At 43.2% G+C, this 21,577-nt stretch overlaps 1 protein-coding gene across 5 annotated transcripts in view; it reads right to left on the bottom strand.

The window, feature by feature from the left end:
• LOC144104231 (xibalbin-1-like) overlaps positions 1-21,577 on the bottom strand; it is a 131,211-nt gene that overhangs the window by 8,982 nt on the left and 100,652 nt on the right. For all 5 annotated transcript variants that reach the window (XM_077637110.1, XM_077637113.1, XM_077637114.1 and 2 more), the window contains exons 3-4: positions 18,865-18,999; positions 8,531-8,588 (exon numbers count right to left, since the gene is read on the bottom strand). In XM_077637110.1, the coding sequence (XP_077493236.1) occupies positions 8,531-8,588; positions 18,865-18,999 (193 nt within the window). The remainder of the gene's footprint in view (positions 1-8,530; positions 8,589-18,864; positions 19,000-21,577) is intronic.

The raw sequence follows: 21,577 nt of genomic DNA, 5'->3' as shown, positions 1-21,577 counted from the left end.
TAAGGCCATTTATTTACCGGGTAGATTGGCTTTCAAAGGACCCTGAAATGATTTCGATGGACATATTCTAGTGCGACAGATCTGTAGAAGTGGTCTTTGTGGGTGTTCCCGTCAAATCTGAAAGCTCTGCGTGGACCTTATAATTTAGAGCTTTTAAAAAAATCTTTCCTCGCAGTAGCTTGCAACCGATTGGGGCGACACACCTCACTGCGCGCCCCTTACCCCGATGACGTCAGTGGGCAGAAGAGCCAGCCTCGCCCCCTCTGCCCACTGACGTCATCGGGGAAGGGGACGCGCGGTGATGTGTGTCGCCATTATCGGCCGCCTGAGCACAAAGTTTGAATTGCAGCGTCTTCCCGCCTTTCCTTCTCCTCTCGTCACTTTTCCGCGCTCAAAGGTATGCGCTCCTCCGCCACCTCCCCCCCCCCCCCTCCCCGCGGGAATTCCCGTGGGGCGGAGCTTCCTTACCGGTCGGAGCGACGCTGCTGACTGGCCGTGGCCATGCTAGCTAACCAATAGCCATCTCTAGCCGACTGCGTATTGGCGATCTAACCAATAGCCGCCATGCAGCAGCGTGCAGCGGAGGTGGCTGCGAGCATGAAGAAGCCGCCGAAAAGGACTCGTCAACTTTCGGGCGAGATTGTGTGTTGTCTGCTGCATGTAGAAGTATATTATTTTGCTCAGGCGTCTATTACGAGATAATATAGTGATTGAGCGACTTTAAGAAGTCTCCTCAAGAGATGTTTCCATGATCTTTAAACGAAAAATTATTTGTTTTTTTTTATTTCCGCTTTGAAAGCTGAGTATTCTACATCAATTTGCACAAGAAAACAGATACTTGCTCGCATCCTGAATTGCCCATCTCCGTTCTTTGAGGCAGACGGTAAAACAAACTGGGACCGAGAATCAGAGAACTTCGCAGAAAATCGCAAGATTATGAATTCAGGCAGTTTTGAGAATACAGTTTCGGTACTGGCGCTGCACAAAATCTGCTGCATTCTAAGGAATGCAACACATTGCCGCTGGTCAAATGGATAAAAGAACTAGCATTCTAAGTTAATAAATTAATTGAATGTTTCCGAATACTTCAAAGGGGGACAGTAACTACGCAGTAGATTGAAAGAGATAATTGGCTAACTAGGTTAACATAATCAAAACACTTCACAATCAGCGCAGTAGCAGCGCAGTATATTTAAGACGCTAAATCTAATATCAACACGAGTGGCGCGCACGTTCTGGACAAAAAAGAAAACATAAACCAAAGAAATGCACACAGGAAGATTAGGGTTGTCAGAATGAAATAGTCCAAGGTTAAGTGGGGCTGGAAAAGCTCTCAGTCAAATGACTCAATGTGGGTAGCTATTGGCATAAGTGGATTTCGGAAATACACGGAGGTTTGTTTGCATTTCATCCCGCTCGAAAGGGTCAGCCGCTGCCTAAAACGCTAGTGTACAAAAACATAAACAGCGAGCGAGCACCAACATAAAAGAAGGTCTGAGGTCGGAGGTATGGTCCGAGAAAACAAACGGGAGGCTGAGATTGGCCCGCATCTGTGCAGCGGTCGCGTTCTCGCGTAGTCTCCGAAGATCCTAACCGTTGTGGGTCGAGGCGAGATTGCGAAAAGATGGAGAGAAGAGGGAAAGCAAACAAACAAACAAAACTGGCAGTCATGTCCGGGTATGTTCGACGAGACCCGTGCAGGGATGCTTACTTCTTTTTCAGTCTCTATAGACTTAAGTTTTTCCTTCTTCCACTATGGCCCACCACAGCGGCTGAAAGGCTGCGACGTTCTGCTGCTCTGTACGAGTTTTTGAGGGTTGTATTCACGTGAGCTGGCCACAGAATCATATCCGTTCCATCAAGGCTATCTTCTGCTACTTCCTCTTGTTCAAAGCCGGTTCGAAAAATACGTTCGAGTCATGGCCAAAATAGTGCCAAGTATGTACTCGTCCTTTAGTAAAAATACATATTTTGTAGTATTTCAACCTCCCATGCTGTTACGATCAGTCGCTGTGACAGAAGGCTGAGCAATTTGACAGGAGTCTTGTTGTAACTATAACAAATACTGTCGTTACAGCAAGGCTGTTCCCAAATTGCTGAAAAAATGTGTTGGGACGAAAGAAATTCTTATTGTTCGATTCTCCAGTACAGACTTTTCAAGATTAACATGAATAACCAGTTCTGTTTTCGGTGTGGCATTATCGTGGCCTGTGCATTCTATATAGTAGTATATATATGGTCGTGTACGGAGTGCTCTTTTAAGTTCAGGCCAACGTGGATTTATAAGTATTCTTATGTCCGTACAAAGAACAGCGCACGTCTGAAACCGCAAATTCAGACGTTAAATGCATTCCTTCATTAGAAAAATGCTTCCATTCTAATCGGCCTTGCCGAGGGTAAATAACAGACAATAACTGTATTCGCCTATTGCTTTACACAACAGCACACTACTGACAAGCATGCTCACTCCAAGGCCATATAAACAAGCCCCGCCTTGACAACTTAATTTCGCTGATCATGTTCTCGAGAGCGACACAAAAGCAGCTACTCTTTGGATAACCCGAATAACATCACCACCTGCCATAAGGTCCGCGCGCAGATTTTCGCTTGACTTATTATACAGATGCTGTTGTGGACGATGTTTAGCGCGGAAAAAGGGCTATGCAAAGCTGGTGCGTCGGCTTTTATGCGCGAAAGAAACACTGTCGGCTAAGACGCTAAAGAGCAATTGAGGCTCTAAACATTCACCGAAGATTTGTTAGCGTGGCTTCTAAAATGCGTTTATCGCTGAATAAACAGCTGATGAGGTCGTGACGACAGCACTTAGTCGAATGGAATGGACAAGACACGAACTTTTGTAATGTCGGATCATTGTATAGGACTGAAATTGGAGTTTGAAAATCTATCCACTTAACTTTTCCGAAAACGTGCAGTCACAGGCTGCAACAAGTAATTGGCGCGCCGGGAAAACTTTCCTGTGAATTCGCCATATTGGCCATGTTGTCATATCATTCAGGTTGACCTAACATATGACAGCATAAATTAAGCTTAGGGAGTGCCACATCTGCTTTGAGTAGCATAAGTGTGTAGCAGACAAGCCTAGGTCAAGTTATTGCCTAGCGACAAGGGTAAAAAGCTGAAATAATAGTATAATGTAAGCTTCATAATGTACCCATTGGTTTTTCAGTGAGTTCATTGCGCGGTAGCTAATATTAAACTTCATTGAACTCAGTATAGAAACTACAATTGATTGGGTGCATGAGCGGCTGTCGATATGCTAGCCAGATTGGAGATACGCCTTTAAGAAAAAATTGACAGCGCTTTTGCTTCCTTCGTAGATCACGAAATTAAATGATAGCTAGTGTAAACGTTGTAAATCTTTTAAATATGTTCTCTTTGTCCCCTGACAGATGAGCGGCAACCGTACTTTTGCTTTTCTTAAACTCACTCATAACCACCTGTGCAGACACGCACTTTTTACGGCGTCGGCTGAGCAAATACTTTCGTACCACTAGATGTGCTAAGAATGCGTTGTGACGCCGTACTATGACTAACTTCCGAGGGTAATACTAAAAGCTATCGGCGTCAAAGGTAGCATGAAAGTGACCTCTCTGGACAATTTTAGGGGCTCCTTCAGGAAAAAGGAAATCAGATACTAAGGAAAGTGACCACTAATGAATTATAACACGCCCATACACGTGTAACAAAGTGCCCTGTAAAAAAAAAAAAAACTCGTAGTTTTCGAAATTTATAAGCGCTGTTGTGAACTTGGCTCCACGAAACATTTATATCGTTTGCTTATTTACCACGTTCTGCGGGTGAGACGAGAGTGAGACGAGACGTTTTTATTTCTTAGGGTTCAAATTTAAGGTCCCCAGAATAAGGTGATGATTTCGCGAACGCTGATCGCAACTTTAAGGATTGGTGTCACGCCAACAGCTCATTCGCTGCGCAAAAAAAAAAAAAGAATGGTTGAACGTGTCATGATTTCGCTTGCTGTATAGCGAGTCGACTGGTGTCGAGACGGATACCTTGATCGGGAGACACAAAGGCTATCATTAGGCACATTCCTGTGCAGCCGAACCTTCTAATCGTATGAGGATGATTCATGCATTATTTATCGAGCAGAAAGCGAAATTAAAAAGTGGATAGGTATTGCGGGACCTCAATTATGAGCGTTAAAGTTTAATCTCGCATGTGAGCACTCCCTGCGTGAACGACAAAGTAAAACGAAATTAAAATTTGAACGGCTTAATCTTCAAACACGAGGCATACAGTTCATATACGACTGGTTCGCATAGAACAGTGCCGGACGAATTACAGGATTTTTGAATTTGGGAAATCTAGCTGAAGCGTTCGTAGAAAATTTGTTCTGTTCACCATAATTAAATAACATTAAACTATGCGGTGATATACCGAATAAGTACAAATTTTTGTTCGGTAAAAAAAGGAAGTGCCTACATTCACCATGCTTGCGATAAACGCTAGAATGCTTCTCCTGCGGGAGATATATAAGGCTGTTTGTTTACAAGGTTAGCACTGAGTGTATTTCGGGCACATTTATTACCGGCAGGTGTTTAATGTGAATGTGCCAACGGATAAAAAATATTTATTTATCAATTCATACTACGAATCTCGCACAGGATTATGGCAGGAACGGTAAACGAAACCTTGACATGTGCAAGATGTACTGTCGGGTACAAAAGCGGTATATAACACTGGCACTCTCGTTAGACTTGATTGTCGCGCAACTTTCCAGCAGCGTCTACTGTCCGGACAAATGAGGAGGTGACGTTTTTCATCGAGAGATTTGTCAGCTCGCTCATTTCGATGCGTGGCGCTCCAGCTTGGCGTGAACGCCGAAGGGCACCAGAAAACCAGGAGCCATACAACCACACGTATTATATAGCATTTTGAACCCTAAAGTGCATAACTGTTATGATAATAATACTAATAATATAGAAGAATGTATATAGTACAGGGTTGATCAAAAGTTTCCAGGCCGCAGGGTCTCCTTTGAGCCGTGTGGAGGGGCATGTACGATACTCTAGAAGCTCAGTATAGCTGTACGGGGTAGAAGAAGCATCGCTCTCGCCACTCACAACCTTGTTAGATTCGTAGCAATGTTAAGAGCCCGACTATATCGCTTCGAAGCAGACCCTGTGGCCTGGGCACTTTTGACCAACCATGTACCTAACACTTGATACGAGGCTACTTAAGCCACATGTTGGTGTTATTGGCTAAGCGCAGCGGATTTGGTCAAATATCAGTGCAGTACAAAAAGAAAGAATACAGTGCTTGCTTCAGAGTTCCAGAATCATAAAAAAGTATTCCTAAATTTAAGTTCACAGACTTTAAATTTAAGTTCACAGACTAAGTTCACAGACTAAATTTGAGACAAAAAGAGCACTGGTTTTTCATGGTAATGTTCCCAATTACTGGCTTGTAAGCACTGGAATAAAAAAGCTAGTTAACGTGAACTTAGCAATTAAAGATAGCAGGCAAATACATATCATCATTGTCAGTAGAAAACAGTGAAAATTTCAGTCACTATGAAACGGGCATTCTTTTAGAACTTTTGAGTATTTCTGCTTTCTGGACTTCGTTTCATTAGAGGTAGCGCATCTTTCCCTGAGAACTGCAACGTGTGCGGATTGCTTGTGGTCCCCTGATTGAGTATCGCTTATATTGTAAAACGTGCTTGCTATATTTTATTTTAAATAAAACCGGATACGAAACCATGTATTGAGACCAGTTTCGAGCACGTGTGAACGAGCTCTGTGCCAACAGAGATAGCGAAAATTGTTCTGTCCTCTGAAAGGCGCAATTTCTTTTATTTAGCGCGTACGTCCAGGGAGCCGTAGCAGTATATGAACGTATAAACCAGAATGTAAAGGATCATGCGAAATTGATGCTTCCAAGGGCACTGCAACCCAACTTCGAATGTCCCTACGGTCTGGATAGAAAAAAAAAGATGTATACGGAAGGGAGAGAAAGATTGTTTGTCCGGCCGCGACACTACCAAGAATCAATTCTTTTCTCCCAATGCTTCAGCTTTTTGTTCAAAGCTGTTTGTCCCCACGATGCCATGAATTCTTGTTACTGCCGGGCATCCTTTTGCACTCTACTGAGGAGCCTGCTAGTCTAGCCACGACATTTGTGGATGGCCACAACAGCAGGAGCGTAGTTCCGAAATCAGGTTGTAGCCGGACGCCAGATAAATTGAAGAAGCCGAACCGTGTTGTCTTCAGTTGGTGAGCGTACGGTCGTGAAAAGTGCATTTCGCTGCTGTGTTCTGGCTACGCTATGGCGAAGTTGTTCAGACACGGGCTGAGGTTTTTTCGAGACCTTGTGACAGCGTTCCACACGACGAAGGAAAGAATATTGCGTTTGCCACGGGCTGAGCCCCTATAAAAATTGTTTACAGTGTTCTTATATAACCTATTGCCTTTCTATAGATATTTATTTTCGTATATTCATAGCCAACAGATTCTTTATAGAGAAACGTCTGCTTAAAGTGTGTGACCATAAATCTATAGATTTTTCATAGACTGTGTATGGGATTTGTGTTGCCTGTAAACTGTTTTCTTGGGTTTGTCCATAAAGAGTGTATACAATTTATAGACAACAGTATATGGAGAGCTTATAGACTGTCTAAATAATTTTTGTAAGAGAAATAAGAGAAGTATACAGCTTGTACTTATTGGAACAGGGCATTGCAGCTGCCTGCCGTCTCGCAGCGTCTCTAAATATTGGCCTTTTTGCGGACATGACACTTGCACTGATGCCCAATAAAAACATTCTTTTCCTGGTTTCTCGTTCACTTGTCCGTCTCGCTGGTAATAAGGTTTCTTTCAGGCTGCTACTATGTGCGCTCTTTTCTCATTGCCCAGCGCTGTTAGTGATGTGGGCTCACGAAGAGACAAGTGGTCCGCGAAAGCGAAAAAATAAAATTTGCTATTCCTCTGTAATAATAATAAAAGCCAGTTATTATTATCACAGAGGAATAGCTTTGCAGCTCCGATTTTAATACACGGCATGTCAGCAAATGATAGCTTCGCCTTTGCGTGAACTAGACAATGCCAATGATGCGTAACGAAAGAATAGATCTTGTGAACACCTGTGTAATTATTTCTCTCTTTTTACTTCAAGTGTTGGAGAGTTCGCGCCCATAATAGGTTTTTGCTGTTGCCAAAGTGGACCTTTCCAGTTTGTCGTTTCATTTGGATGAAATAGATTAGTAGAACAGTACAGCTAACTACGATGGCAGCTTGGTAGTCGTGGCTTACTCTCAGATTTTTGATTCCATGCTCATAATTACAATGGCTCGTCCATTTTATCCGGCAAAAAATGTTGTTTGCAAGTAACATACCATCAGCCTTTTTGACTGCAGATTGAAGTTACTCCGTAACTTCAATTGAATTTAACATTTGTTAAACGACTTCACTCTAATTGGATTTAGCTTCAAGATGCACCCTCCTGGTACTGCTAGCATCAGTTGGAAATACCGTTGTACGAACTCTTAACAATTTATAGGGAGTGGTCCAGCTCACCGTCACACGTTAATATCACGCCACGTTCATATCATGTTGATATCTTAACTACCAAAACAAGTAATTTTAGACTTCTGATGTGTTTTCTTAAAGGACTACAGACACCTCATAATTTAGATGTTTTCTTCGCCGTAAAGATGCTTAAGACAGCAAGATGCATGGATCACAATGCGATATTTTCCTACGACCATTGAATAGTTTATACTTCGATTTATTCTGCCATGTGGTTTTGGTATCATGAACCGAATGATGGGTGTAACGTATAAGTGCTTAGGTCACGTGTGGCGCAAAAAAACAGAGTATTACAGCTCACATGTCGTATGTTTTGATTCCAGCTCTTGAAGTAGACTGGCTTAGGTGTGGTAGGGAACTAATTCTAAGTGTCGTTTATTATATTGTACTGTTTTCATGCCTTACATCACCTAAACACTTCTTCCACGTCACAGTCACCGGTCGGTTCGTGAAACCTGAACAGAAGTTGAACTGAGAAGAAATTCAACTACAAAATTATTTAGAGGTCATATTGGAATGCTACGCGCAGATACATGTACTTTATCGTCTTCTTCGTTATTAAAATCAAGAAAATATGCAACTAATATCAGGTGTCAATAGTGCCTGAAGCTGGCATCGTAAGATATGAGCTTAAAAGGCAATTCCCATGTAATCCAAGTAATTCTAAAAGTTGAAAGGTGCACTTTTGCAATAGTCCGTGTTTCTCCCAGCATATAACTAACTTTTTTTATTTTTGCGGTACCAAAACAAACCATATCTTTTGGTATCATATCTGCAGGCACTGGAAGAGAAAGGCGTTTCCCAAGATCTGAATAGTCTGTGTTAGTGAAAGCAAATAACTGTTTTATTTTTTATTTTTGCGGTTCTAAGTGCAAACTATATCTTTTGGTAGCTTGTCTGCAGCTACTGAAAAAAAATGCGGTTCACACAATCTCAGACGAACTGAAAAGCTGACAGAAGCTTACTTTCGTGTGAAGAATAGAAGACGGGCCAGGTTGTCGTTGTAATCGTCCAGGTCATCTCCTGAAAATAACAGAAAATACGCATTAAGAAAAGGAGTAGTGCACGTTGTGGTTTTCGGCTTATAGAAGAGCACGATTTCTCAGACCGGGTCAAGTTATTTGCGATGAAAGCAGGCATTTCATCTCTCTTTACTCCAACTTCCGGGTTTTACCACATTGCCACTTACCACAATGTCATTACTACCTTGGTGAGAACTGGGAAGCCAGACACGAGAAGCCAACTCGAGAAAGTTAGCAAGAAGTAAACTGCTTTTGTATGATATCAGGAGCAATAACGCCGGCAGGGCCACGCAATAACTAGTTAGGATAACACAACAAGGTGTAACGCGACTCACCCTAGTAATGAGCTGTCTTTTCGGCTTTACACATTATCCAGAGGGTCGCTAAATTTCGCGCCAGCTTTGAGGAATCGGCTAGAGAAAGAAATGTGCACTGAGAATGTTTATTTTACGTTTGCAGTTTTCTACTGACCTGAATGTTTTCTGCTTCTTTTACAGTACATGCTGCAAACATGCACATGTACATGCACATGCTCTCGCATGTACATGTGCGCACAGAAAAGCATGGAGTGTGCTTTGGCCTTCTAAGCCTAATTACGTGTTCCATAATAAAAATCCTGAGGGCTAAATTAGGACAACTCCCAAAGTCTTCGTACGCAAATGTTGTCCTAAATTCCAGGGCACTAATGCAGTGTCGTTCTATTTTCTCATGTGAATTTCTGTTATGTTATTTTAGTGCTTTATATGTTTTCCTCCAGATCCCTTTAGTTACTGTTTTGTGCTTTGGATAACTCTCTCGAATTTATAAAGTGTTAGATTTTTGTTAGCATCCTTTTGCGGTCTGTTTATTTATGTTTCTCATTTTTACCAGCAAGGTGTTGCCTCGCTTTTTGTTGATTTATTAATATGAAGTCTTCCTCACAGTTTTTCACATCGGAACCGGGTCATGCACTGCAAACATACTCATATATTTTTTCACATAAATCTCAAGGAGTGTGCGCGCTAGCAGTAATGACTGGTGCTGAATTTCATGGGCATTGAGTGTTGTGTGTCGTGTGGTAAGATACGCTTTATTACACCAAAGAAAAACAGAACAGGAGTCTACTTTCACTTATGTCAGCACCTGTGGGCATTGTTACTCATAGGGGGTAAGAAATATCGAAAAAATTCTACTTCCATTACATAATGATATTTTATATGCCTTGCATGATTTGCTACTCGACGGCACAGCTACGAAACTGTTAAGGAAAATCATTGGAGCGAAATCACATTACTTAATGAACTACCTCTGAGCGTCTCTTGATTTAAATGTTGGCCAGCTGGTTCTTCTACCGCTTCTTTATTTCACTCATTTTATGTTCTTTCTCCTTAGTCATATAACAATCTCTAACAAGCATTATTTGTGCCTGCATATTCGGAGCCCCCATTCTTGGAAAATAACACAGATAGTACAAAATCTTTTAGAATTCAAGCATGTCACCAACCTTCACGATCATGGCATTGCACCTCTTATCTTAAAAAACACACCTATTATATATTAATTATTCTCTCTTTAATCCGAACTTGTTTCAGCAGCGAAAGCTCCGCTACAGTGTACATTAGCTAAACATTACACGCGTGAGAGATGAAACAATGAAAGAACTTGCTGAGCACCCCTGACAGCTGTTCCCAGGCACACCGCAGAACTTCTGGGCGTTCATTTTTATGTTTGTCTTTGAAAAGCGATCCTTTTTCTACGCACGATATGACCCCATCATTCCGATTTCAAATGTTGGAGGCGTCACTAACTTCATTAAACAACTCAAGACGCTTTGGAAAACAATATAAAAGTCGCCTGCACATCCGCAGGCACCCTTTCGTAGCGGGATAAAATAAGGCATAGAAATTTTAGCATTTGTCATAAAGCAGTCTCTACAAAACTATTCTTTGTATAAGAAGGTGCACAGTGTAAAATTTTTTTTTGCACTCAAACTCACAGAGCGCCGTAATTAGCACGCGGAAACTACCAAAATATAATTTAATATTCTTTCTTTATCAACTGCTCTTGTCCAGTATTAGTATATTCAATCTACAAGGTTAAATGAACAGAAATACGACTGGCAAGTGATTAAACGAGGGTGGCTGCATATCTTTGCCTTCACGCTAGGGGCTCCAATTCCATTATGAAAAATGTATAATGCTCACATTTTTTATTTTAATCTCCTTATATTGACTATTAATGACGCGTCGCCACGACGACTGGATGATTCGTTGGGGCACGCTAACTGCTTTGTCACGCTTTTTCGATTGCCGGACAATAAATCTATAGAGAGATGTAGCATCCATCACCAATTTTCCCGAGTCGTTTAGCGACTGCACAGTGTCACGCCTGACGCAGATGATACAAACAAGCTAGAGGTGCTTAATTATTCTGTAATGACCTGACGCTTTCTGGCGGAACGCCAAAGAAAATAGATGAAGCAAATAGACACCTAATTTGCGAATTTTCGGCACCAATTTTTCTTTCTCGCGAAACAACCCGCTCGAAAATGGCAATTTCTGCGTGCGAGGAGTCATTTGGCTCTTTTTAATGAACAAGGCAGTCGTGTTGCATAAGAGAATAGCCTAACAGTCACACAGCCTAACTTCCGGGATGCGTGTTTGGTTATGCGAATGTTTATGTATGGACATGGGCAGAGAAAGAGAAAAAAAAGAGAATTATTTATATTTGAAACATATTTAGGTCGTGTAAATATAGCGAAAATCTGAAATAATCTTATTTACGTTGCCACGGTGAAAAGTACCAGCGACTAATAATAATAATAATTGGTTTTGGGGGAAAGGAAATGGCGCAGTATCTGTCTCATATATCGTTGGACACCTGAACCGCGCCGTAAGGGAAGGGATAAAGGAGGGAGTGAAAGAAGAAAGGAAGATAGAGGTGCCGTAGTGGAGGGCTCCGGAATAATTCGACCACCTGGGGATCTTCAACGTGCACTGACATCGCACAGCACACGGGCGCCTTAGCGTTTTTCCTCCATAAAAACGCAGCCGCCGCGGTGTCGGGTTCGAACCCGGGAACTCCGGATCAGTAGCCGAGCGCTCTAACCACGGAGCCCCCGCGGCGGGTTACCACCGACTCAAATCTAGAATTCCGGTTTCATGGCAGGAGGAGAAACGACACTTCAAGGATCATTAGAGATGCTTGATTGGTAGTCTACCCGCTAAGCTACTTCAGATGAAGGTGAAACTAGATGACATGAAACACATCCACACAAATCTACTGTGCACTCAGGCACACTGGGTTTTAAGCGTTTGTATGACACTCGTCTCCTTGCGATAATTTAATAGCTGTTTCCATTTGGTTTCACTACGCAATGAGCAGCTAAGATATATCTGTGCTCACTGCACCTGATACAAGTGTGTAAGGAAACCCAAAGCAGAAAAAAATATGGAGCTTATATATATATATATATATATATATATATATATATATATATATATATATATATATATATATATATATATATATATATATATATATATATATATATATATACAGCGTGAACGGGAGGATAACGGAAACTACTGACAGCCCCTTATGTTGTTTTTAATAACTCCTAGGAACAAGAATCACGTGTGTAAGGAAACCTAGCATTGAAAACAATGGAGCTGATATATACAGCGGGAACGGGAGGATAGCGAAAACTACTGATATCCACCTATCTTGTTTTTTAATAACTCCTAGTAACAGGAATAACCTGCCGACCAGCACCGCCTGAAGAATTACATCGAGGCCATCATTTTTTACACCGCGTATACCCATCTCGCATGTAACTGTGTCGGGGGCCTTATTAGAAATAAATGCGTAAATATATAATAAGGAAATAACAAAGCTCGTTGTCTCGTTGTTCAGAAGGAAAGGCTGTCATTTTAGGGACATGCTATCGCTTCCGGGCAGCGTCGGTTTGTGTGAACTAGTTTTGCGGGAAACTCCTCAGGCTTTCTGTATAAGCCGAGCTTCGTCCGCTTAGTGTGAATATTTGGGAACCGCAATTCTCGACGCGTCATTCGAAAGGTTGTCCCGACATTAACGGAATGTACTTGGAGTAGAGAACATTGTATCTAAAGCTATAAAGTTTTGTAGTTGTTTTTATTAACGATAACTTTGCGCCGCACTTTATACGTTGTTAAACTGAAAAAAATATATATACAAGAAGGGTAAAGACAATTATCAACTTTGAATGAATGACTGTCACGAAACCTAAACGACGTAGAAAAGCACTGTTTTAGAGTGTCGAGACGAGGTCTTCACGTAATGCGAAGCTTGTTATTCCAATTTGCGAGCTTATACTTGCGTGACGGAGAACCAAATCACTGTAGAAATTTCACCAGACTACTTTGCATGGTTTTGTGGCTTAAGTCCGTTAGGCCATTTTAAGACAAATTAGTGTTCAGCACGACTGTCCTAATGCCTGCACCTGAACTCATAAATGACGAGAGAGGCGCAAAGCCTCAACAGGAAGCTCCGCGACTGCTGCTTACACGTCGGACAAACGGGTGCAGGCCAGGAAGTTATCCCCCCCCCCCCCCTCTGTAATAATGCAAATTCATTCATAATTTATATGCCCCGTTCGGACGAATCACAAACGCTTGTCCCCGCGGCCTCCATGTGGCCACATCAATACCGCAGATAATAAAAAAAAATGAAACGAGTCGAAAAAGCCGACGTCGACTGCAGAAACCTGGAAAACGGATGCGTGCCCCACGAAACCATTACACGCCCTGTTTTAACTGTCACGCTATGTTTCGATCCGGGCATAAGACACGGTCCCCTGGGAAGCAGCGGAGAAAGCAGCGGAGAAATTGAAGCCTTTGCGCGATAAAAACAAACCACCGGGGAAAAGGAGACAAGGAAAGAACATCGTTTTGCGGGCGCCTTATCAGCGCTCGGAAGCAACACAACCGACTTGCTCAAGAGCCTGCATCCTAAGCGATAAGAGAGAAATAAAACTGTTCCTCTCGTTAATTCACCGGGTCCTCATTAACATTCTGTGGCGAGAAACGGCAAAGGATTTCACAGATATACGTGAAATCAGTTACGTGCATTTCAACGCAAATATACAACGCGCTCTTGGCGCATGACGTCACATATGCTAAATTAGAACGCTAAAAAGAACACTGCGTTTTGCAGCGTAGCTGCAAGTTCGAACATGCCCGAGGTAGGTCACGATCTTGATAAAAAGTTGCAGCTTATGTTTTGTCAAAATAAAATATCTTCAGCGCAGTAGGATGCACGCGCCCGGCATCTAACTCGACAGTGTGGTAAATTGCCAGGCGGGAAAATACGGGCGCTTGAAGTTTGGAAGGAAAATACGCGGAGATATTTTTGAGTTTGCGATTTACTTTTTGCCGCATATTTGCATTTACTTGGAGGGTAGCGAAGCAATGATCTGAATCTTTGTGTGGGTGGGGCAGTTCTGCTAAATCGGAGTGCTGCTTAATGAATTCAAAGCACGCACTGCCGTTGTCTTTTCTTTTTTTTTCAAATGTCATCGCTGTTTCTCTTAAACAGTGCTGAATGCTTCAAAGCCTCGTAATGAAGGCGTAGAAAAATTTATCCACTTCCGAAATTCAATTATTAATAGATTTAATACCCTAAAAGGGTAAAAATTCGGAACATTTCTTTTAAAAAATTCAACTCTGCACAATTCATAAGAAAAATAGATATCTTATGACCGCCTAACAAGGACAAAGTTTCGCACCGGTACTGAGATGCGTACATTTATTAAACAGGAAATCTCAAAAACATTTTGTCACCTGCCTGCCCATCCGGTGACCCGTCCAAATTGCAAGCCTTATGTCCCGCAAATGACATAACTCTTATTTCCTAAATATCTTGAAAACGTAGTTTCTGCAATATCGTAAGCATTCTTTGTACTTATGCAACTGTAAACGAAATGTATTCATATTTTTACAGCCTGTATAATACGTGACTCTCCGACAACTAGAGGGCTAACCAGCTGGCTCCGCCTGTTTAAAAAAAGAAAGGAAAAAGGCTTGAACAGTTCCTGACTACGCTTTGTAGGATAAATTTATTGATGTGGACACATACACACGGCATGCCTAGAAGGACTCTGTCTGAAGTGAATATATAGCGCGTGCTGCTTCTAAGCCTTTCGAGGGTTGGAATCTGGCCTGCACTTGTGACTCGTCCTGGCATTAAAGGGCGAAGTGAAAGCGTTCGGTCATTTTCGAAAGGAGGAGCAGAATGCCTAACAAAGCGCGTTGAGGTTTATTACGCTGGTGACTCCCAGCTGCACAAAAGCAAACTACCGCAGATGACGTACGAGGGACAGACAGCGGGAAAGGGGAGGTAAACAAGAAGGGGGTGTCCTCGAGAAGGGCCTGTTCGGTAGACGCGACGTGCGTAAGCGCACCCTGGCGGCTAACAGCGTACGCACCGCCCTCGCAGACCATGTAGGCGCGCCGATCGATTCTTTCCGCATTTGGGACGTCTCTTCGTCGGTGAATCATTGCCTTCGGCGGTCGGTTATGCGTTGGCCCATGGCTGGGCCCATGGACGGCGCGTGCGGTTAAGACCTGGCGCTTCTGTATCATCAACACTACAGCCACAACCACCACCTCAACCCCTGCTACAAGCACTGAAGTACTGCAGTAATCATCATCATAATCATACTCGCCACGCCATCCCCTACATCGTGATCAGTCAGGATGGGTATGCTGCAGGACAGCACCCCTGCCAGAGACCACAAAACATTCCTGCTTTGCAGCAGCCATGGCCATGCCATTCCAACAATCTTTCAAGCTGGTTCCAACATACTTCTAGTTCAGTTTAGTTCATGGAGTTCAATGTTTCTAACGACTAAACCTTGCTGCGAAGATTCCTATTTCGCTTTGGGTACGATTCCACCGAGCATAACAGAAAGAGCAGGGGAGGTTGGCGCATACTAGTGGGTGATGAGAAGAGTTTGTGATGGCAGCGTACACTTAGACATGGCCGCGTTACCATCCGGGGTCCGTCTTATCGCTTTTCTCAGTTGTCGCTGGCCGCCTTAAGAATTTACGACAACCTCGTAGAAGCAGTAGTTGAAGTAGTAGTAGTAGTTGTAGTAGCAGTAGTAGTAGTAGCAGTAGTAGCCGTAGCAGTGGAATCAGCAGTAGTAGTGGTAGTGGTAGTAGCGTTAGTATTAGAAGAAGTAGCAGTTTTGGTAGTAGAGGTAGTAGTGGTAGTAGTAGTAAAGTAGGGATAGCAGTAATCGTAGTAATAGTAGAAGTGTTGGAGTTAGTAGTATGAGTAGTGTTGTAGTAGTGCTAGTAGCAGTAGCAGTGGAAAGGGCGGTCCTGCCGTTCGAGCAGGACTCGTCGAAAGGGCGGTTCCCAAGGGAGCGACTAACCCTCCCATTTAACATCAGTTCCATTCTTGTGATCAACAAAGTAAAAAAGCAGCTGTGAAGGAGCTCGGCTCTTCCGAGAGTCACCAAAAGGAAGCTAGAGAGGGGTTAGCGAGCTCAGATCATATATACGCAGAAACTGCCTCGGGCAAGTGCAGGGAATCGTATATGACGCTCGGAGCGAAAGTGAAACATTGTTTCTGCTGACCGAAAGTACTCTTGCTCAATCGAAAGCGGTAGCATGTTTTATACCGGGACAGCCAGATGGGTGAGTTGCCATCGTATATAAAGCAAGAAACTTCAATAGGCAGAAACAGCAATAAGAAAACTCTGAAGCTACACCTCTCGTAGTAATAAGCAAAGCAATATGCAATATCTGTCTTGGCAATTTTTTATTGAAACAGGGAGTAATAAATGTCGTTGAAAAAAAAGAACCGATAATTCCACGAGCGACCTTTCCATTAACGTAGGCGTGCTCACGTTTACGGCCTACAGCGGAGCAGTGTTATGCAGGCGTCCTTTAGGTTAGTCTATTTAATCTTCCACCTATTTTCAAACTATCGGGAATAGGCTAGATTAAATCAAAACTTGGAGATGCACTGCCTGTTTTCCAATAAGCTTCCCAGCTGTGGCAGCTTCGGAGTTTTTGAGAGCAATTTTTGAAGACCTGAGGGGTAAGTACTAGGTTCTCTCATTAGTTCCCAAACTTACGAAGCGGCACTTGTGGTTAGTTAATCCTGGCCTTTTTTGGAAGTGTTTTTAATCACTTCAGCAGAGCAACTGTGGTAACGACTGCCGAGAACTTGGAAATGCTCGAGGCGCATTACGTTCTATATATCTCTAAATATCGCCTTCTTTCCTATAGAGGGAAAAACGATCGTTTATAACGCAATCCTTCGAGAAGCTTCGATAAAGGGCACTTAGCAGGCCTCTGATTGATCGTTGCGGCGAACTGCGGTAAAACGGGGGCTAAGCTTCTCTCTTTTCCGATGGCTTTTAGGGCGCATGTGCTCTGAGTCCGCTGTGTTGACAGTATAGATCGCAGGCCATATACGCTGCAAACTCTCCTCCAGCAAACAGAGCCGAGTGCCTGAGGGGATTTTCTTAGAAGGCACTTGGTTGCTTGGGTGCAGGGCACGGTCTGGGATTAAAGCAGTTCTACATAACCCTCTGCATGACGCATGTGTAGAAAGGGACAGCAGTGAGGAAGTACTTTGGCTACAGTACCATCTTTACTATTTCTTTGCTGCTTTCTTGTTAGCCGACTGAGTCTCAGTATTAGTAAAACTGAGAATAATTACAGAGAAAAGTAACTGAAAACATCATGGCCAGTGGAGGAAAAAATGCCTGGACGTTTCCTCTTGCCTCGGGACGTAGCAGTAACGATACCTGTACCTGTAACGTTGCCTTCCTTTCCCTATTATCCACCCTTGAGCACTTATTGGTCTACTACTCAGTGGATTACTTTCTCATTTCCTTGTAAACGGCAGGTTGTACTTTGTACGCTACGCCGATGCCCAGAAAAAAACCTCACGTGCAACTGTCACCCTGGAAAACAGCCAGATATCTGATTGTCATGTAAGGTGCTCAAGGAACCACTACAACACCACCTTTCCCTCGCGGTGCAAAATGAACGTGCTGCACATTCCGAAGTTGGAGGAGAGGTGTGTCTGTGTATTGAGGCGAACGGTACTTTTCGCTATTTCTCCACAGCTTTTGGATGCTCACTGTGGTCGAATAGAGAGCCCGGATGAGTCCGATCGGATTGCGGCACGGTTGTAGGGTGTTCGCACGTGGTCAGGCACTCGTTTACATTCCCTGATCGTTGTAGTGCATGAATATGTATTCAAAGGATAATGTGAGGGAACGCCACAAGAACCCCAAAAAGAAATTAAGTGACGAGGGAACTTAAAACGCGCTACACAGGTTGTCTCATTCGACGCACTGTACATTAGAAGCGTGCGATGGTGTACGTTCAACACCGAGCAGTTCAGCTTTGCCGGAATCATTAGGTTGATGGTGGCGCCAAGGTGACTTAAATTTGCCATTTTAAAATGAACGCGCAGCGCATCACTTGCGTCCTACTCATCACTGCTGGCCACGTAGTCAGAAAAGTGATGCGTTTTATCCCATCATGGCCGGGCACCTCTGATATGGTGGTAGGGATGCAGTAGCGACGTAGTATCTCGGAAATATCAGGTTAAGGAGCTTCCAGGATGTACATAATAAGAGTAGGCACTTCAGAGAGAATTCTCGATTTTTCGTGAGTACGGCTGTTTTGACACGAAGAAAGGAAATCAGGCTGTCGGACTCATCTTATAGCTGGTACCCGATAAAAAAAACGCACATGATACCGGCTGATAGTTCGCCAGCTACAGTTGTGCTTGTAAACGCAGTTGGCAGTTGGCAGTTATGCATGGTCAAATATTTGCGTATCTGCCTTTTTTTTGTAGTGTAGGCAAAAATAGCTGCCTCTGTATGCACCTTGAACGTGATGAGGGGTATCAGAGGTTGTTAACAAGGCGGATAAGTTGGTGGTTATTGCTGGAAACGTTGCCCCCCCCCCCCCCCCCCCCCGTAGAAAAATACAATACACTGGGAACAGATTGAATGAGAGGGTAAAGCAAACGGCAGAAAGGCAGCAGGCACAGCCGGGCATGTACTAATGCTGCGTGGTTTGCGCTTGCAAGAAAAAAAAATGCAGGGTCAAAGACAGAGCCAAGGCACGAATCAAGCCTAGTCTACAAAGAGCACGGTGCAAGAAGTAACGGTGAAAAGCGGCACATACTCGAGCATGGGAGCCAGTAGAGGGAAAGGGAAGTATGGCGGGCTTGGAAGGGTGCGCGGGGTACCGGAAGCGGTTAGGAGAGTAGGAGGGGCTTACTTGGCTCGTGTGGTTTCTCGACAGAATTGGCGGCGCGTCGGACTTCGCGGTTCAGAGCGAAGTCCGTGCCGAAGTGCGCTCGACAGAATTCGTAGGGGTCCGCCTCGGCGGACAATGCCCCGACGGTTTCCTCACCTGCCGGGAGGGGGGGAGACCGAGAACTCTCAGCACGAGGCGCCGAATCGGATGATAGCGCGAGTCAATAGTTGTGGCGAAAAGATTACAGCGACTTCGCGAAAATCACGTTATCTTTGGTGCGCTCACACATTGCTCGTGGTTTCGAGAACTTGCGTTTGCGAAACAGTTGTCACAAGCGGCGCTAAAGGCTCCGATATCAAGGTATTTACGCCTGAACTCATCCGTCGACACAGCTAGATAGAAAACTACCAGTCAAGCTTGAATTATGGGCACAAAAAATTGGCTCCAAATCGGACAACACACAGCAAGAAAGACTGGCCAGTCGTCTTGCTGTGTGTTGTACAATTCAGCGCCATTTTTTCTGTTTATATGCACCAACAAGCACCCCAACATGTTCTACTCAATTACTTCAATAATGGGAGGCTATATAGCGATTACGAAGAATGAAGTAAAGCTTCGTTTGCGTAAAATCTCGACGGAAACCAATTATTTCACAAAAAAACATAATTATCCTCGCCCCAGTGATTGATTATTCGCTCTAGCTGGATTTGTTCGCTTTCGGACAGATATTTGTACAGTCACCTTTAAGCTAGCCCAAAAATAAGCGTTGTGTCTAAAAGTGTCACGAGCCCATAAGCGAGCGTTCTACTTTCGCGTGCCATGGAAAGTCAAATAGAATGTGAATGTTAGAAGCGAGCTTTTGGCCTTGTATATCTATACGTTCAACTTATGTCACCTTGAGGAACCTCTTGAATAATGTCAAAGATGTCACAAAAACATCCATAAAATGTGATCTAGTTATGCTAAGGCTATGTAAGGTTAGAAACCGTTTGAACCCGGCGAGGCATCTATTAGTTTAGCAATCTGTTATTCGTCTTGAGGTCGATCTGTTGAGAGAAACTAAGAAGATGAGTAGTGGCCAACTTCATCTTGGTAACTTTGTAACTGTAGAATAGCTCTGCAGCATTAGTCGAGCTTTTTAAGGAGCCGAAAGCTCTACACCTGTTTCCGACAATGACAGTACGGATCGGCAAGGGAGGCGTGTACGAGACAATTGATGTCACACTGAAAACAGTAAAACGACAGTGCAGACAGGCGGTCTTCTTTTATGATAAAGGAATGACTGGTCTATTGATTGAGGTGTTTGTGCCGACTACCCAGGGTAGACCAATTTGTTTGTGGTTATTCGGGTCCATCCTAATAAAAGCAAGAGTAAGATTGTGCTACTTGCTTTGTGCACACAAAACAATCATGCATCGCGAACAATCATATTCTACTTTTAATGCAACTATTGTTTATTGAACTTTTTGTGTGCGATTAGATGGACTTGTCTTGTACTATTTGTGACTGGGAGTCGCATTTAGATTCGGATTTTATTGGAGTACTATTGATAACAAGGAGTAGCATTCTGACTACAAATTTGCCGGTCATTAAAAAGAAGCCTGCTCATGCCAGGTGGCTCTGGGTGCATTGGTGGCATTAAAACGTGTTACCGCGAACTGAGGAAAGGACTGACAAGAAATTATTATTATCGCGCTCTTTTAAGCACCGGTGAACGTGAAAGTATTCGACTGAGACACTAAGCTGAGAGGAAGTGGAGGCTTTTGGCAGACAGAAACGGCCGCTTATTTTAAGTATGGGTGTTCATGCGTAGAATGGATGTTGAGAGTTATCGGAGCACAGAGCGGATTTCAGAAAACAAAATCTTTCACTTGAATTTAAGGACTCTAAAGTAAGTTCTCTACCGTTTTCTGTTCCATGAATTTCCGTCGTTCAGTAGTTGCCTAGGTCACACACGACTGTGCGCCATTTTCAAAGAGGCCGGGAAAACTCTATATCTTCCGAAAGACATACGTTGAGGCCATGACGATCGAACCTCTTTGTAACTGAAAGTGGCTTCACACTCGCGCCTTATCAGTGGCGAGTTTCAAAGTTCGACCAGTTCTCCTACTGCCTACTGAAACTTCCCTTGTGTTTATCTGAAAATTGACCGACTGTTTTCTCATAGAGGACTGGTTTCGTTTTCATGATTGGAAACGGGCACTTGTCGGCAATCGTTGATTCTTAAGATAAAAAATAAATTATTGAGTTAACTGCTTCCAGCTGAACAGTTTTTATGAACGTTGATGCTGTCGCTAAACGTTCGCAGTTGCTAAAAAAAATTACGAATACTATTATATAGCCTGCAGGAAACTCCAAACATACCTATCAGTCTCCCTTAATATTAAGAAACATGAAAAAAAAACAAATTATTATACGCCGGCACTGGTAACAATTCCAGTAATAAAAAAAAGTTTTTAGTGTTTTAAATTATTCAAAGCTAACAAAACTTTTTATAGGTCTCGCTGTTGCCAATGGGGCCCGAGCGCCAGACCCGCAACAGTAATAATAGATAAACAGGGAGGGTGTTTACTGTATCCATAAGGCTTGTCTACGAACAGATCGAAAGATCATGGGCATAAGTCCGAAATATGCTGTGCAATATGATATGTCAATGGAGAATTTCGGTTGCTTTCGCAGTGTGCGCATTTCTGGCAACGTTTGAAAGAGTTCGTTTCATGCAACGCTAATGCAT

This window comes from Amblyomma americanum, chromosome 9 (assembly GCF_052857255.1).
Source record: "Amblyomma americanum isolate KBUSLIRL-KWMA chromosome 9, ASM5285725v1, whole genome shotgun sequence".
NCBI lineage: Eukaryota > Metazoa > Arthropoda > Arachnida > Ixodida > Ixodidae > Amblyomma > Amblyomma americanum.
This window is presented reverse-complemented; position numbering and strand designations above follow the sequence as displayed.